This window comes from Triturus cristatus, chromosome 8, assembly GCF_964204655.1.
Source record: "Triturus cristatus chromosome 8, aTriCri1.1, whole genome shotgun sequence".
Classification (NCBI taxonomy): domain Eukaryota; kingdom Metazoa; phylum Chordata; class Amphibia; order Caudata; family Salamandridae; genus Triturus; species Triturus cristatus.
This window is the reverse complement of record NC_140591.1, coordinates 1,416,109,235-1,416,127,137: the sequence shown is the minus strand read 5'-3', so window position 1 is coordinate 1,416,127,137 and position 17,903 is coordinate 1,416,109,235. Positions and strand designations below refer to the sequence as shown.

At 46.0% G+C, this 17,903-nt stretch overlaps 1 protein-coding gene across 1 annotated transcript in view; it reads left to right on the top strand.

Annotated features, from left to right (window-relative positions):
* Positions 1 to 17,903, top strand: part of TMEM135 (transmembrane protein 135) — a 1,073,095-nt gene that overhangs the window by 769,096 nt on the left and 286,096 nt on the right. The window contains exon 6 of the mRNA XM_085623147.1: positions 4,289 to 4,335. Within this exon, the coding sequence (XP_085479273.1) occupies positions 4,289 to 4,335 (47 nt within the window). The remainder of the gene's footprint in view (positions 1 to 4,288; positions 4,336 to 17,903) is intronic.

The following is a 17,903-nucleotide window of genomic DNA, read 5'->3' as shown; positions in this document are numbered from 1 at the left end:
ATACATGAGTATATTTGCTCTTGTGCAAATCTGCAGAGTAAGTGCAAATTCACTTGTTGGAACTTTTTTTTTCCTATAAGGGGAACTATTATTCCCTTCTCCCCCTGCCTCTCCCCACCCGTGGACAAACTGTTTTTCCACTCTGGAAGAAGTTCAAATTCTACCAGGAGTAAATGCCCAACCTTTTCCTTTTTATGAGTGAAAAACCAGATAAGAACAGCTGGGAGAAATGTATCAGTATAATGACATCCATTTATGTTTTATTGCTTGAAGATGTCATTCTTTCAATCATTGCAGTGTGCATTTTTACCCCACCTATTTCAGTGAGTATTTTTGAGTTACTCATACTAGAAAATAATGTAGATAACACAGGTGACATAGCGGACCCTTAATGAGCCCACTTCCAAGGACTTTTTTCTGAGGTTTTGTCCCTTTGATTTTTGTCTTAATATTGTGGTAGCATTTTGACAATCGATTTATTTTGACTGTAATTGTTTTATATACTTACACTGTTATGAACTGTGATTCGTATTTATTATGTGTTTATGTATTTATAATACTTTTACACTGTGCACTTTTATGGTTATGGAAATAAAGTTGGTTGAAGGACTGAAAAAACAGCTTTTGCAAGTGTAATCCAAACTTACATACATAGGTAGCCCATCACAATTTAACTAAGACAAGACTTCGCACAGATTATGTACCTGTAAAAGTAAAAGTCCAGACTTTGAAATAGTGATTAGTATCTGCCCATACCTACAGTATCAAGAAAACTCTAGACCAGTGAAATTAAGTGGTTGTGCAAAAATTGCACAATGTAGTCAAGTGCATTGTGCTCTCCTCGATCTTCAGTTGACAGCCAAGGCATTGGCCACAAATAGAATACGAGTTTATTTACACTAACATTTAGTGAAATCGAGTGAGTTCCTAAATATGAATTTGCCAGGACAAATTCACAAGAACATTATCAGAAGCTGAACATGGATGAATCCTGAACTTTGATATAATCAAAACTCTGACATAATGAAAATGCTGGCATATTCAGAGCCCTATTGTGATCAGAAAGCATGCCTAAATAGAGCCATATATAAATAGGGGTTCGATTCTGCATATGTACTCACTGTGACTATACTAACATTTGAGGTCAATAGAATCCTAATATTCTTAGAGTCCTGTTTAACCAGAAAGCTGTATCATCAGAGAATTGCTAAAATCCAAATCCTGACCCTATATGATCCCTGGCATAATCAGTGGGCTGTTATCAAAGCTGTGATATATTCAGAATGCTGTCATAATATTGCAGCTCATTGCATGGCAACAGATGGGACTAACAGCTTTTTTTAGACAAGTAGATTTTTGAAGCATCTAGCCCATTGGACAAGTAGATATTTTATAAACCACCCTGTTACTTTCATAAATATGGTTAGTGCATTTTTGTCCTTTACCCGGTTTCTTTGTGTTAAACCTGTCAGCCTTAGGATTGTCTTCTCCCAAACATTTTGCCTTCACCATCCTATTTTTCAGAATGGGTTTTTACTGGCCTTAGGACCTTGTGCACTTTACCATTGCTAACCAGTGCTAAAGTGCTTGTGCCCACTCCCTAAAACAGGTTTACACCTGATTGGCATTTTGAACTTAGTTATAAGACCCTAGTAAAGTGGGGCTTGTAAATTAAATGCTACTAGTGAGCCTGCAGCACTTGTGACACCAACTCAAGTAGCTCCTTAAAACATGCCGTAGGCCTGCCATTGCAGCCTGCTAGCTGTTACAAACTACAAATTTGACTTGGCAAAATAATCCCCTCGCCAAGACTTAAAACTCCCATTTTATTACATATACATGATCCCTAAGGTAGGCCCTATGTAGCCCATAGGGCAGGGTGCATTGTATTTAAATGGTTGGGAATGTACTTTTAAGTTTTATATATCCTGGTAGTGAAAAACTTCTAAATTAATTTTTCACTACTGTGAGGCCCACCTCTCCCATACGATAACATTAGGTTGCATTATTAAATTTCATAAGTGCTAACTTTTGATTAGGGGAGGTAGGAAATTCAAATTTGGTGGCTAAGAATTTGTAATTAAAAATCCTCTTCAATGGTAAAGTCTGATTTTAAGTCACAATTTTTAAAATGCCACTTTTAGAAAGTTGGCATTTTGCTGGCCTAGCTATTTTGTGCGTGTTGCCTGTTCCTGGGTCACATGACTGTGTATAGTTGGCAGTTGGAGTTTGTATATTCCTCCCAGACAGGCACACAATAGATGGATTAGATGTGTCTGGATGGGCTGTTATTGGCAGGATGGGAGAGGGAGCTGGGCAGAGCCCCACTTGCAAATCAAAAGGTTGTGTCCTGCCTTCACACAAAGGACTTCACACAACCTATTTGTTCCTGTAGTCAGGCTGGAGCTAGGGTAGGGAGGGCAAAAAACTCCAAGCACTTCATAAGGAAAATGTCTTGAAACTTCTTATACTGCAAAGAAGGCACCAGGTATAAAAATAGGACCCTCAAACTCACTCTTCAATTGACTCTCTGGAACTACGAAAGGACTCTCAAAGGACTGCCTGCTGCTGTGTACTTCAGAAGATTACTTTACTGCACCTGGAAGGTCTGCTCTGCTGCCTGAAGCCTGCCATGAACCCTCAGAGGCCTGCCTTCCTGCTTGAGCCCTGTTCCACTTCTTGAACAGAAGGAGTATTAAGCCTCCTTAAGTCGTGTCCTCGTCGGCTACAGACTCCAGCCTCGCCCTGCTGGAGATTTTAGACATCTAAAGAAGAGACTAAGTCCGAACATGAAGATGTTAGCTGTGAGTTCCTTCAGTGGCTCCCCTCGGATGACGCCTCCTCCTCGGACACGGTCTGCAGCCTTGCCCCGCGGAAACTTTTCCTTCTCAGACAATTTTTGTGAAATTTCTTAGTCCGTAAATAGGCGCTGACCAGGCCCAATCCACTTCTTTTATCCGACCTGTGCTCAATCAGGGTTGGCCATATTTTTCTACTTTAACCCGGTCTTGCGTGACTGGATGCCCGCAGTTGGCACTTTGATCTTGTAGCTGCAAGTTTTTACCCTGAACCTTAAAAATACATATCTCTGGTTCAACTGATTGGATTTTTGTCATTTTGGCGTCAACTAATTGATTAAAATGTACTCTATTGTTCTAAATTGGATGAGGGATTTTTCTTCTGTTGTGTTTTAACTTTATTTCTATTTGTGTGCTGCATAAATAATGTATGCATTGCCTCTAAGTTAAATCTGACTGCTTTGTGCCAAGTTACCAGAGGGATAACCACAGGTTATTGTGGGGTTTGCATGTGTGTCACCCTTACAAGGATTGTGGCTGTTGCTTGAGTAGGATTTCACCCCCTTCAGCCAACAGCCAAATTTCTCACACTGTGTTTTCACTGAGCTGCTCTATTGGAGACCCTCCTGTTTCTTGCCCGCTGGTTGCTATAGCTGGTTTCATTCAGGGTGGGGTTGGGAGCCAACCATCAGGCTCCATGCAGCCAGTAAGAGGCTAACAATCAGTTCTAGGGTAAAATAGGAGAACAGGTCTGTTGCGCCAAAGAAAATGTAGGGCACGTAAAGAGTCTATACCTGTTCTTACCTATTCTCTGCAAGAGGTTACATTTGGCCTTATGCATTGATCACATGTATCTCTGCTGGGGCATCTCCATAATTAAATGTAAACTGATTGCAGGTAGAATGTTTGGCCCAACACTATGGAATGTTCTGTGTCTCGAGGTTTGTCAGATGACCTCCAGCGCTCTTTTGCAAAAAATTTAAACCCCTTCTCTTCAGGTAAGTTTGTTTGTTCTCTTTTTTTTTGCCCTTTCTGCCTGTTGTCTTTGAGTGACAGCTGTGTTCGATAAATAAATAAAAATAAATATACAATTGTTTCTAGGAAATTACATTAATTTAAGACTGGTGTCATTCTTGCCACAACTGTCCCATTGAGTGACCCTTCTGTTCGATTTAATAAGCTTATAATTGTGTATTTTGTACATGGCCAATAACTTTGAAAAAACAGCGTGCTGTTTATTACAATATTGTACGTGCAGGTACAAAGTGAATAGGTTTTTCCCAAAAAGAAAATACTTTCTTATTGGCACCATATGAGACATGGGTACAACGGATAGAATAAACTAGCTTTATTTTACTATGAATGCAGGAGCTGCTGCCGAATGTCATTTTTTAAATACATGCAAATTCTTGCATTACTAGACTAAATGTTAAAATGTTACATTTTAAGCATGTTGTTCTTATTGACAACTGTTCTTTTCTCTCTCTCAGGTTCTCCTGTTCTGCATCACAGCTTCACTGTTCATGTTCTTTTTTAGGTGAGTGAAATTATAAAATTTCTGGTATTTCAGCTCTACTTAAAAAAAATTATTATTATTTTTGTACTACCATCCGCCTGGTATTTTGGGAGCTTTAAATCGAAACATGAAACTGTACAGAACAAAACGGTAAATCAATTGTGCTAGTCCCCAAACAAAAGGTAGCAAATGCATGTAAAATCTGTCTTTATTCGGTGACTGTGTTTTTGTTTTATAATATGCGCGTTCTGTGGTAGAGTCTGGCAAGCCTGTGATTATATTTGCTCTTGAATTGCACAATCTGCTCAACTACATGAATTTCCATCTTACTACACAAAATGAGCAGCTGTTATGCGACATGCAACATAAACACGAACAGGGCGAACTCATGTTCTTTTTGTTGGCATTGTACATAAATATAAAATACCTACCTTGATAACATTGTTCTTGTAAAGTTGACGATAAGCCCTGAATTCTTTCTTTGCACAATCATATCCGTTTGTATGGTTTTAACATAAACAGCTTTTGGTTTTTCTTTTTAGTGATAAGGCCCACACTTCCTGTTGGCATTGATGGATATAGTGTTTGTTCAGTGCATGCAGGCAGCCGGTTGTGGCAAATGACTTATTTTTATTATCGACTTCTGTTTGTAACAGGAACATTGGCAGTGTTCAGACTGAATAGAAGCAGAGAGATTGATGTACTTTCTCAATTTTATGTTTTACATTTTACAGTTATTTATAATCTTCACTTGTAACAAAAATTATAGTGTGTTTTTAACTTTTTTAAAAATATTTTTGGGCTGGATTGTTGAATTTGGTCCTGCAGTGAAAATGTAATAATTAAACGTGACACACAAGAAGGCACACATGTTAAGCGATTATTACTGACACAAATAATGGCCCTACTTTGAGTAAATAAATTAAATCATTTAATTTAAGAGGCTGTGTAAGTTATGCCACGTCTGCTTGTCATACCCATGATTCACTCTGGGAACAGGCCTCTCTCAGATACCACCTCAGAGAAAATCACACGTAGGGTCATGAAGCACAAGGGTATTGCTAGAACATATGAAGATAGGACATTATTGTTCCAACACAAAACTTAATAAACACTGAAATTTACTAGTTATGATGAGCAACAAGACAATAACTCTCCCACCAAGCACTGAATGCAGTAGGTTGTTGTGGCCACGGCCCACTTTGATAATGAAATGAAATTCCAGCATTTGTAAAGCGCACAGCTACCTCGGGAGAGGTGTCCCGGCGCTGGGGGCCATCGGGAAGATTAAGCGAGCTATTGCCCAGAGTCACACGGTGCTGGGCTAACCTGCCGCCAGCACCGGGGATCGAACCGTGAGCCCCTGTGTTCCGGAGTCAGCCGCCCTGACCGCTGCACCACACCTCTTCCCACGATGATCAGGACTCTATGGGATCAGGGCCTGACGCATGGTCACCCCCATGCACTCAACACTCCTCCCTTAAAAGATGACTGGAAATGGATTTGGGCCATGCCCATTGACGTGTTTCCAGCCAGACTCTGAAATTTGATGCATACCGCAGTCTCCTTCGGCCAGGCCATGCACTCCTCACCCCTACCTCTAGAGAAAGTCCATGGTCACTGCGCTCTGGGTGAGCGCCACATGCTTCAGTCCTGAGTGGTTCTCTCTCTGTAGCAACTTCGTTGATGGTATATGTGACATAATGTGTGAGGTAATGAGCAGGGCATGGGGGGTGTTATGGAGCGTGTCATATGTTGTGTATCGTATCCGCAATGTTCAATGTAGTGAACTTGGTTAAAGGGAATTTCAGTACTTTTTTTAAACATCAAATACTATTTCTCCCCTGAATACACATTAATAACTTCTCTTTAACAATGTTTTAATTATTTTTTAATTATTTTTTGTCATGATGGATCAAATTGAGGACTGCACACAGGTTGGCCGTGCACAGTATCCCTAGGTATAGGCTGTGCAAAGTATTGTCTGGAAATATGAGGTGGTCAAAGGCATACCCTGGTTGTATTCCACACTGCGCCTAGAACCTGAATCTCCAGAACCCACTGAGCAAAACTTTGGCTCCACCCTATGCCAAAGCCCTAACACTGAACCTCCATCCAGATGGCATAAATGCTGACGGCAACTATCGACTATTCTGTGGGTAGGAGCGCCATAGTCTTAAGAAAGCTGCATTCAGGAGCTGTGCTTAGATTGTAGGACTTTAATGGCAGGTGACAGGAGATTCCTTTCGCTTTGTTCTGTCTATGGATACTGTGTGGCCGGTGGCCCTCATGTGAAGCCGTAGTTACCAACGGGCTAGCTGCTGTAAACATTCTTGTTAAAGAGTAGCTGTGGTTCAGTTGCTAGTCCTATTAAGGCTTAATACTGCCATCTTGGTCTTGACTTGCTATATGGGTGTTCTCTAGTCCACTTTCATTTGTTTCTGGCAAATTTGCAGAGAATTTTATATAGCGCTACCTAGACCCGGAGGGATCAGAGCGCTTTACATAAGGAAACAGCGTATTACAAGTTACAGAAAAATTCACATTAATTACAGAAAAATTACAAATTCAATACAGGAGTTATTGGCAGGACGAGTGTCGGGATTCAAAAAGAACAGGGGGAGCTGGGAGTCCATTGGAAGGAGACAGCGGCGGAGAGAAAGGCGAGACATATGTCCGAAGTCCGGCTGGGTAGGTGATGGCCAAAGCAGTGGGCCAGGGCCAGTCTCCCCTATAGCTGTCGGTGCAGCTCCACCGGGAATCGGCCATGCGGTTCGGGCTCCGCCGGGCGAGTTTCAAGATTTAAAAAGAACAGGGGGAGCTAGGAGTCCATTGGAAGGAGACAGCGGTGGAGAGAAAGGCGAGACAAATGTCCGAAGTCCGGCTGGGTAGGTGACGGCGAAAGCAGTGTGCCAGGGCCAGTCTCCCCTATAGCTGTCGGTGCAGCTCCACCAGGAATCGGCCAGGCGGTTCGTGCTCCGCCGGGCGAGTTTCAAGATTCAAAAAGAACAGGGGGAGCTAGGAGTCCATTGGAAGGAGACAGCGGTGGAGAAAAAGGCGAGACAAATGTCCGAAGTCCGGCTGGGTAGGTGACAGCCAAAGCAGTGTGCCAGGGCCAGTCTCCCCTATAGCTGTCGGTGCAGCTCCACCAGGAATCGGCCAGGCGGTTCGGGCTCCGCCAGAATTAGAGAGATGATGATCAGGAGGTGATCGAAAATCAAGAGTCCAGATACGTGTGTGTTGCCCACAGTCTCAGCCACAAGACTTTCCCTTGAACTAGATGGGATCAGTGGCAGCAATTTTGGGCTCATGCCCCTTGTTGGAGATAAGCTAGTTCCCAGGATTGGGTTTATGAGCAATCATGAGCTTCCCTGGTGGTGAAGGAAGTAGATCATCAGTTGGAGTGGACCACCACTGTCCCTCCTGTAGCTGCAGCAGCATGGGCGCCATGTTGGAGTCAGGCGCGGCCGGGGATCATTAAGTCACCACTGCAGACTGGGTCCCTATGCTCCTTTGGAGCTGTGCACTGCAAGGCGCTCCAGTGATGTGTGGAGCGGGAGACACTACTCCTCTAGTGCTGATCTGCTGCCGTGTAAGGGGACCCAGTGCTCCCACGAGCCATGTAGTCCACCGCGGGCGCCATGTTGGAGTCAGGCACCACTGAATTTAATTCCTCTCCAGTGGAAACGAAGTAGTGCTTTCGGGGCCGCAAGGGGTCTCAGCCAGCAAGGGAAGCCCTCTGCAGCGCCTCCCGCTGCCACCAGACGTCCGCTTGCACAACTACAAGGCTCTCAGCGGAAGTGACGTTTGTGGTGCCTATAAAGGCACCACCCAGGCATGCTGACGTGAGTTGTTTTCTTACTGCGCCAGTCAGCGCAGATCCGGGAAGAGCCATCTCCTTAGTCATTTTTAGGTCTCGCCTGAGCCAACGCATGCGTTGCTCTGGCAAGACATTTAGTAACTGGGCCTTTAAAAGTCCTACCAGACGCTTGACGCTTTTGCTGGCCTCGAGCGTGCGGTTACGCGCTCAATGACGAGCAGAGGCACCATCTCGCCAGACGTGCCGCCTTTTTTTTTTTTTACTTGCAGCGCGAGTCGCGCGTGCGCTTGTTACATTTGCTAATGCTCGCTCCCCATTCTTAGCTACAGCTGTTGCCTCCTCCTCCCTCCTGAGCGGAAGAATGGAGGCTTACGCAGTGCAGCTTATACCGAGGACACACAAAAAACCTCTTTGATGTTGGTGTGCTCTTCCCTGCTCTAACGTTGCTGTAAACAGCGGTATGTTTTTGGAATGTACCCGTCTGTAAACAGCTCTGTAATTCTTGGTGTTATCTCATCTGAATGCTAATTTTCCTGCATTTTTGAAGGCCAATAAAGTGGGGGTATTCTCAAAACGGCGTCAAAACCTTTCTTAGAAATTTCTGCAAATTAGTTTTATAGATACATTTCATTGCAAATGAATTGTGACGTGTACTGTCATCAGTGTTATTTGGCGTGTTTTAGTTCGCTCGATTATAGACTTCACTGTGTTGCAGATGTGCTCTATTGACGCCACTCCAGTTTTTTGATTTCGCTCGTGCTTTTTTGTAATTTTTGTTGGGCACAGTACTGTTTTCTGAGGGAGCCTGTGCCATCCTCCGTCTCCCAACACCCTCCCGCTTTGCATCTTGACCCCCTCCCCCACCACCTCCCTAACCGCTGCTTGACCTTTCCTTGTTTCTGGCAGTTGCTATGACACACCATAGCACTGTAGCAGAGCTTAGCTACTCGTGAATTAAAAATTATATTAGCTAATCTTAGCTGTAGTTTAAGGTTTGCAGTTATCAAAGTCCTCCAGTTTCTCGTTTTACAATAAATACTAACATCCACTCCAACATGGTCGATTGTATGTTCTACCAATGGAGGAAAAGCAGTCCTTTCTTTATGTTCAAATTACCCACTGATCCGTGATGCAGTTGTAAACATAAAATACATTAGACGGTGTTCACATTGTACCCTGTGACTGATGCCGCCCACGTAAGACGCAAATCCTTTTCTTCTCAAGCCTTTCCATCTGATAGGAGTTTCCAAGGGCTAACTTCCGATGCTTGTTTTTTCCGTAAACCTTCCAGTGTGCGAGTCATGGCCTGAAGACTTACTCACTCTTTCCGTTACTGCCGAGGTTTCTGGGAAGCTCAAGGTTCCTTCACTACTAGTACTCTGTTTTTTGTTTTCTTATAGCAACATGGCCATCTTTTTTCGTGTAGACGGCACAGTTCTGTCCAAGAGAATGTAGTGTCCATATCCGCAAAATTATTTAACCTTCGGCTACCAATGCATTACCCGCAGTAGGGAATTTATACAAATGTTGCTGCACATGCACCTGCCATTTTCACGTTATCATTTTTAAGCTTTACACGTTATTCACTGATGTGTTGTCATGGCAGGGCATAAAAGCAGATTGCCACCTGACGCCAAAGAATGCCCCTTGCCCCCACACCCCGCCTATTTCTTTTCGCTCTTTTGCTTTAAACATTGAAAGCACTAAAACGGTAAACCCTCTTCTGCTTTCTGTAGCCCTTGGTCCATAAAACAGTCTCTCCTAATTTACCGTGTCCAAAAGGTTTGCTTTATTATTGTCATGGAAAGGCTCTTTCTTGGAAGGTAGGTATGTCACTGTGAATCTGTCCTGTATAACTTTTAAAGTAATTTTAGCAAGGCGTTGCTTAAAGAAATGCATTACTACATCTACTGATGAATTGTGGGAGTGATGGTGATTAAGGAGATTGTCTTTCTGAACATTTGGAAGATAATGTAAATGTCAATCGGTCCTTAAGTTCGGTCGGACGTAGAACAATTGGTAGTTGGTGTCTGTCACTTAATTAGAAAAATAATGAGTGGTCTAATTGTGCCATATTAGGGTTGCCTAGGAAAACACTCACATCGGAGACACGCTTGTTATAACGAGCATTGGCATAGCCAATAGGTCTCTCCTTTGGGACCTTTTAAGTGTTTAGCCATGCAACACTTGATGTTGTTGCACCAAGGATATTGTGCTGGATAACTAAACACTTATAAGGTCCCAAAGGCAAGATCTATTGGCTATGCCGGTGCTTGTTTGAATAAGCTTTTTTGGCATTTGTCAAAGTCCTTTGAGATCTTACAGCCTGGTGTGGCAAAACAATCTGGCATTTCAAGCCCTGCTGCGCCTGTCACCAACAGATGTCAATGAGAGACCCGCATCTTGTATGCCTATGGTGCTTTGAACTGATCCATGACATGAAGGCCTGTTTCGACTGCCGTGTCATGCACCCGATGCTTTGAGGGAGCGGTCCCTCAAGCTGCTTGTGGCTCAATGTGTCATGCTGCGACGATCGAGGTCCCGGTTGAGAGGAAGGTTTTAGGAGCGGGTGTGGTGTCCAAGGTCGTCGTCGCACTCCAAGCCATTGAGCTACATGACTAAGTCCAACTCCCACAAGAAGAAAAATAAGTTGAAACGTGCTTCGACTTCACCGCGTCCATCAGCCGACGATGTGAGGGAGTGTCGCCTCTTGAGGCCTGGCTCTGTGGTCGAGCCAGCGCCTGGGCCGTCTCCACGCCTCCCTGGATTTCCAAGAGTTGGAGTAACCCTTGTCCAATTAAAAGAATTTTATGAGACCATGCACCACGAATTTGCCCCTCCAACGTGCCTTTGGGCCTTCCCGGTTCGGGAGAGGCCCCTACTGGATCCACAGTGGCAGCTTCGGTGCTAATCTGGATCCACAGATGGATTCGGATCGGCTCCGGTTGTTCCACCTCGACCCTCCCTGATGCTGATCCCATGACCGGCGCCAATTCCCATCCTCATCCCCAACTCCAACATGGAGCCGGAGGGACATCGTCTAGTGCTGGCTCTGGCGCCGACCGGACCATGCTGGCCAGGCCTGAGCCCTATTCCTAATGGCTAGGACTCAGGGAAGAATGGCAGAGGTCGCTGGACCCTAAGGAATACCAGCCTTATGAAGAACAAATGGACTGGTGTGAGGATCTGGGTGAGGCCAGTGGACTGGACACTTCTTCAGATACTGGTAGGCTTACTCCCCCTACCGTGGCTACGGAGGAGGGAGCTTTATTCACAATGGTGGTGGGGAGGGTATCTGAAGTCCTGGACCTTAGTTTGCCCTCGGGGGCAGTCAGGACTAATGCTTTGATGGACGTGCTTCAGCTGGGAGTTTCCCAATCAGAACTGATTCGCCCTTTCAATTAGGCACTTACTGACATCCTGCTTGGGACTTGGTCCAAGCCCAGCATGGGGGCTCCTGTAAACAGGAAGATTGCCTGCCACCGCCCCGCTCCAAGAGACCCAAACTTTCTCCCCAAACACCCCACTCTGGAGAGCTTGGTGGTCCAAGCCTCAAAATCCCACATAAATCCTGGGCATTCCCAGCCACCCCGCTGGATTGGGAATCCAAGAAGCTGAACGTTGAATGAAGCTGATTGTTTTCTTCAACCAGACTGGCAGTGTAGTCCATGAACACTGCATGCCTTTTTGGCTGGTATTCCCACGTTTTTTGGGATATGGCTGCACAGATGCGGTCAACGGCCCTGGAGGAGGTCTGGGTCGGGCTCTCCCAGGCTGTTGTTGATGGGAAGGATGCAGCGAAGTTCATTCGATGTGGACTAGACACCACTGACTCACACAAGCAGAGCGTGATCGTCGACAGTTGACTTGTGACGCTCCGCCTGGTTGGGGACAACTGGCTTTTCTGAGGATGTCCAGACCTCGCTGATGGACATGCCCCTTGAAAGCTCGCGTCATTTGGAGACAAGGTGGATTCAGCTCTGGGTCGCTTTCAGTACAGTCGGCCTGCAGCCAGGTTCTTGGGCCTTTCCATGGCTCCCCATCACCCTCAAGCCACCTTTTGCTCCGTTCGTGGCTATGGAAGGAGCGTATAGCCGCGTCCTTACCCACCCAGCCATGGTGGCACGCAAGCTTACCAGCCCTGCTGCAGGCCATGTGGTGGCTCTCACCTGCCACATGGGTCGGTTGGTCAGCCGTTAGCTCACCATCCCCCAGTAGCCGCAGCCTCCAAACCTTCGTAATCCGCCCATCGAATATCACGGGTGCCCAGTGAGCGTCAGGATTTACCATCCCCTGTCCTGCTGGAAGTCCATAACATCTGACTGGTGGGTTTTGCAGACTATCCGAAGGGGCTACTCCATCCCCTTCAAAACTACCCTTCCTTCCATGCCACCTATTTACAATAGAATGACGGAGGACCATCTATCTCTTCTCAGACAGGAAGAGACAGCTGTTTTGGCCAAAGGAGCAATAGAGCGAGTGCCGACAACCGAAGTGGGTCGTGGTGGTTATTCCAGCTCCTTTCTGGTACCCAAGAAGGATGGAGGCCTTCATTCTATCCTAGACCTACACTCTCTCAACTTCTTCCTCAAGAAGGAGAACTGCAAAATGCTCACTCTCGCTCAGGGCCTATGTGCCCTGGACCCAGGAGACAGGATGGTAGCGTTGGACTTGCAGGAGGCATATTACCATATCCCTGTCCTGCCTGCCCACAGGCATGCGTTCCTTTCGGTTCACCGGGGGCCACACACATGTTCAATTTGCTGTGCTCCCCTTTAGCCTCACCAGCGTTCCTTGGTTCTTCACCAGGGTGATGCGGTGGTTGCAGCTCATCTGCGGAGATCAGGGGTACCAGTCTTCCCCTATCGCGACAACTGGCTGTGGAAGGCGGGCTTGCCCTAGGCTGTTGTCTACCACCTCCAGACTACGGTGGACCTCCTGCATTCGCTGGGGTTCCCTATGAGTGTGCCGAAGTCACACCTGATTCACTCCCAGATGCTCCCTTTCATCTGAGCTGTTCTGGACATGGTGCAGTTTTGAGCCTATCTTCCGGAACGCCGAGTCCAGGATATTCAGGCTATGAAACCGATGTTTCAGACTCTATTCTGGATTTCAGTAAGACTGACTCGGAGGCACCTAGGACTCAAGACCTCTTGCTAGTGACACATGCTCGCTGGCTGACATATGCGGGCTCAGCATTGGGACCTGAAGTTCCAGTAGGCGCAGCATCAGAGGAATCTGTCCTACATTGTTCAGTTTTCGGCGGGAACTGGGATAGATCTGCAGTGGTGGTTAACAAACCACAATTGGGTCAGCGGCAGAGCCCTCTCCTTTCCCAATCAGATCTCACAGTATTGACATATGCGTCACTCCTGGGATGGGGTGGCCATCTGGGAGAGGTGGAGATCAGAAGACTGTTGTCTCCAGTGCAATCCGGACTTCATATCAGCATGTTGGAGCTCCGAGCGATTCGATTGGCATTAAAGGTCTTTCTACCCTCCATCCAGGGAAGGCTGGTGCAGGTGTTCTCAGCCTTTACCAAGAGGCCCCGCATCTCTGGTCATGGCTGGAAAAGCAAGGCATGTCCCTGGTGGTTCAACATCTGGTGGGTTCTCTGAACACCAGAGTGGACAAACTCAGCTGAAGATGCCTACCGGACCAAGAATGGTGCCTCCAACCGGAGGTGCTGCAAGGTCTCTTTCAGCAGTGGGGAGAGCCTCGGTTAGATGTGTTTGCCACCGGTTAGAGCGCGCAATGTCAGCAGTTCTGCGCGCTGGAGTTTCCAAGGCTGCTCTTGCTCAGAGACACTTTTCGTCTCAAATGGGGCTCAGGCCTCTTGTACGCCTTTCTGCCCCTACCACTCCTGCCAGAGTTCTCAAAAAGATCAGGATCGACTGGGCCCAAGTCATTCTTGTGGGTCCGGACTGGGAACGGAGAGTCTGGCACCTTGCGGTCCTCCTATCAGGCTGCCCCTTTGGGTGGATCTTCTGTCGCAGCAGCAGTCGAAGGTTCCCCAACCGAACTTGTCAATGCTCAGCCTTCTTGCATGGAGAGTAAGCACCGACAGTTGACAGCTTTCAACCTTCCGCCCAAAGTCTGTGATGTTATTTTGGCAGTCAAGCGTCGCTCCACCAAGACAGTTTATGCCTGCCGTTGTGCAAAATTTGTGGCATGGTGCACAGAAAGACAAATTGATCCCTTTCTGCCAGCTTTCTCCCAGGTTCTGCTGTTCATCCTTTCCCGGCAAGGCTCTGCTCTGGGCCCTCTGAGGGGCTATCTCTCCGCTATTTCTGCGTTTCTGCGGCTGCCTATTCTGCCATCCCTCTTCAAATCCCCTATTGTACATAGATTTCTGGAAGGTTTACAACATTTGTTTCCACCTTCTCCATTTGTTATGCTTCAATGGGACCTCAATCTCTTCCTCACTTTCCTGATGTGCACTCCTTTGAGCCTTTGCACAATTGTCTCCTCAGGCTCCTCACCTTTAAAACTGCCTTCCTCATTGCAAAAACATCTGCCTGGAGGTTCAGTGAGCTTCAGGCCTGGTCATCCAACCCTCCTTACTTGACCATTTATCCTGCTTCGCACAAGAGCCTCCTTTCTTCCAAAAGTGGTCACCCTATTTCATGTAGGACAATCTATCACCTTTCCTACTTTTTATTATCCTCCACATCCCTCCAAAGAAGAGGAGCGACTCCACCATCTGGACCCAAAAAGAGCGTTGTCGTCCTAACTTGACCGCACACAAGAGCTCCGAGTGGATGACCAACTCTTTGTGGGATATGTCGGAGCGAAGAAGAGACAGCCCGTAAAGAAAAGGACCATCTCATAAAGGCTCATACTCTTTTTAAAGGTCTTCTACGCTTCAGCTAAAAAGCAACCCCCAGAGGTTTTGTGTGCTCATTCCACCAGAGCTAAAGCTGCAACAGCTGTGTTATCCTGCGGAGTTCCAGTCCTGAAAATCTGCCAGGCAGCCACGTGGGCATCTCTGCACACTTAGCTAGTAATTTAGCATAAGTATCCATTGTTGAGAGAGTCCATAAGATCGCATCTGGGTGAAATCTTTGTCAGACTTCGGCACCATTACTATGACTGCCTCGCTCACGGTGTCCAGAAATTTCCCTAAAATGATAGCTTCCATATACACTTCTAGTTTCTCTTTCAGTATTAATGTTGCATCTCAATTAAGTCCCAGTTTGGCTTCTAGAACCCTCCCTCAATCATTAAAAAGATTCTTGTCACCGAAAATCCCCATTTAAAAAAAGAAAAAAAAACCTAAGTGAGTCAATCTCAGGCTTTTCGCCAGGATTCTGGCGCGCTCTCCCATAAGGCACTAAAACATTCTTGATTCTTTCTTGTACCATTAGACCCAATGGTGCATGTCTGCTGGGACATGCTGGTCCCTGTGGCATGATATATCACATTACTGTTATCTATAAATCACGTTGCTATCCCTATAAGGGGGGTGTTGTCCGCCTATTAGAAATACTTGTAATAAATAATAAACAATATCCAACTTCCTGACATAGACACCTCTGCCACGCTGGACTACCTTGAAACAATAATTAATAAAGCAACTGCCTATGAAACAATCCCTTTCATTGCTGCCTCAGTTGTGGGTGGCCCTCTCGCCAGATCTGACAAATTGAAATGGAGGAAGTTGTGGCCTGCAGATTGTTGCTGACTCTGGATCCCAAAGCACTGGAACATGATCGCAGTTTTGGTAAAATAGTGTTGTGATTTTGAGAAAACCAACTTCATTTAGCTCTGTCTGACTTTGTAATTTTACATAATGTAGTATAACTACTGCTAATGTAAAAAAAAGCGCTTAAATAAAATGTGCGATAAACCCCTCTAGCTGCTTAAGCTAACTACTACACTCCCAATTTGTCACGCTCCACACTACTATCTCACAATTGTTTCTCATGTCTAGGCTGAGTCTCACCACACTCTCATACACTTGCATACATGCCATGGCTCGTGTCTAGCCTCAGTCTCTCCATGCTTTCGTAGACTTGCACACATGCCATGTCTCATGTCATTACACTGGTGCAGACGGACTCGAGCGGTTCTGCACAACGCGTAGCGGATGCACGCGTCTCCTTGCCAAGGCCTCATCAGGCAGATACATGGACCGACGTGTACATTATCGCCACCAATTTGCATTTCTCGGGTCAGAGGGCCGAACAATTGTCTTCCTGCTCCTGAGGCCAGATTACACAACACGGATTGTTGTGGTCCAAGTATTTTTACTTCACCATATCCTGCCATCTGTGCAGCCGTCAGTGTCAGCTCCCCTTCCCTTCCATGGGTGCCCGGCTGGGTCCCATGTGAGTAAATATCCTCCTTTTATCACACTATCACTTCCCTGAGGTGCACGTTCCTCACGCTGACCTGATATCCTCACTTTCAGATGTCCCTATTTTATTAGGTCCTGAAAAGACCTCTCATTGCACTAGGGGTCGAAACGCCATCGACAAAAGCAAAGCGAACCATTTTCCCGGATCCTATTATTTAATAAGGATGCTGGTGTAATCATTCATTTCCTTTAATGGTCGACTTTACAAATGTTGGAAACCAATGGTACATGTCACTTATATGTCACCACTGGTTTTTAGGTTCCATGTTACATAAACAACTAATATTGAACATTGAGGTGTGTATGGTTTTTCTCCTTCTGACATCGACGTAACCCTTAAACATTGCTATTGCGCATATAAGTACCACATTCTTTGTCATTTTCCCACAGAAACCGCTGTTTCTGTTTATAAAATACTTACCCTGGTTCCATGTGAGTAGAGTTTCCCTTGTTTCTTGTTTTCAATGTCTCATGTCTAGCCTCAGTGTCACCACGTTCTTGTACACTTGCATAAGTGCCATGTCTCATGTCTAGCCTCAGTCTCACCACGCTCTCATACACTTGCATACATGCCATGTCTCATGTCTAGCCTCACTCTCACCGTGCTCTCGTATACTTGCATACATGCCATGTCTCATGTCTAGCCTGTCTCACCACACTCTCGCGCACTTGCATACATGCCATGTCTCATGTCTAGCTTCAGTCTCACCGTGCTCTCGTACACTTGCATACATGCCATGTCTCATGTCTAGCTTCAGTCTCACCGCACTCTCGTACACTTGCATACATGCCATGTCTCATGTCTAGCCTCAGTCTCACCACACTCTCGCGCACTTGCATACATGCCATGTCTCATGTCTAGCTTCAGTCTCACCGCACTCTCGTACACTTGCATACATGCCATATCTCATGTCTAGCCTCAGTCTCACCACACTCTCGCGCACTTGCATACATGCCATGTCTCATGTCTAGCTTCAGTTTCACCGCGCTCTCGTACACTTGCATACATGCCATGTCTCATGTCGAGCCTCAGTCTCACTACACTCTTGTACACTTGCATGCATGCCATGTCTCATGTCTAGCCTCAGTCTCACTACACTCTTGTACACTTGCATGCATGCCATGCCTCATGTCTAGCCTGTCTCACTACACTCTTGTACACTTGCATGCATGCCATGTCTAGCCTGCCTCACTACACTCTTGCACACTTGCATGCATGCCATGTCTAGCCTCAGTCTCACTACACTCTTGTACACTTGCATGCCAAGTCTCATGTCTAGCCTCAGTCTCACTCCACTCTTGTACACTTGCATGCATGCCATGTCTCATGTCTAGCCTCAGTCTCACTACACTCTTGTACACTTGCATGCATGCCATGTCTCATGTCTAGCCTGTCTCACTACACTCTTG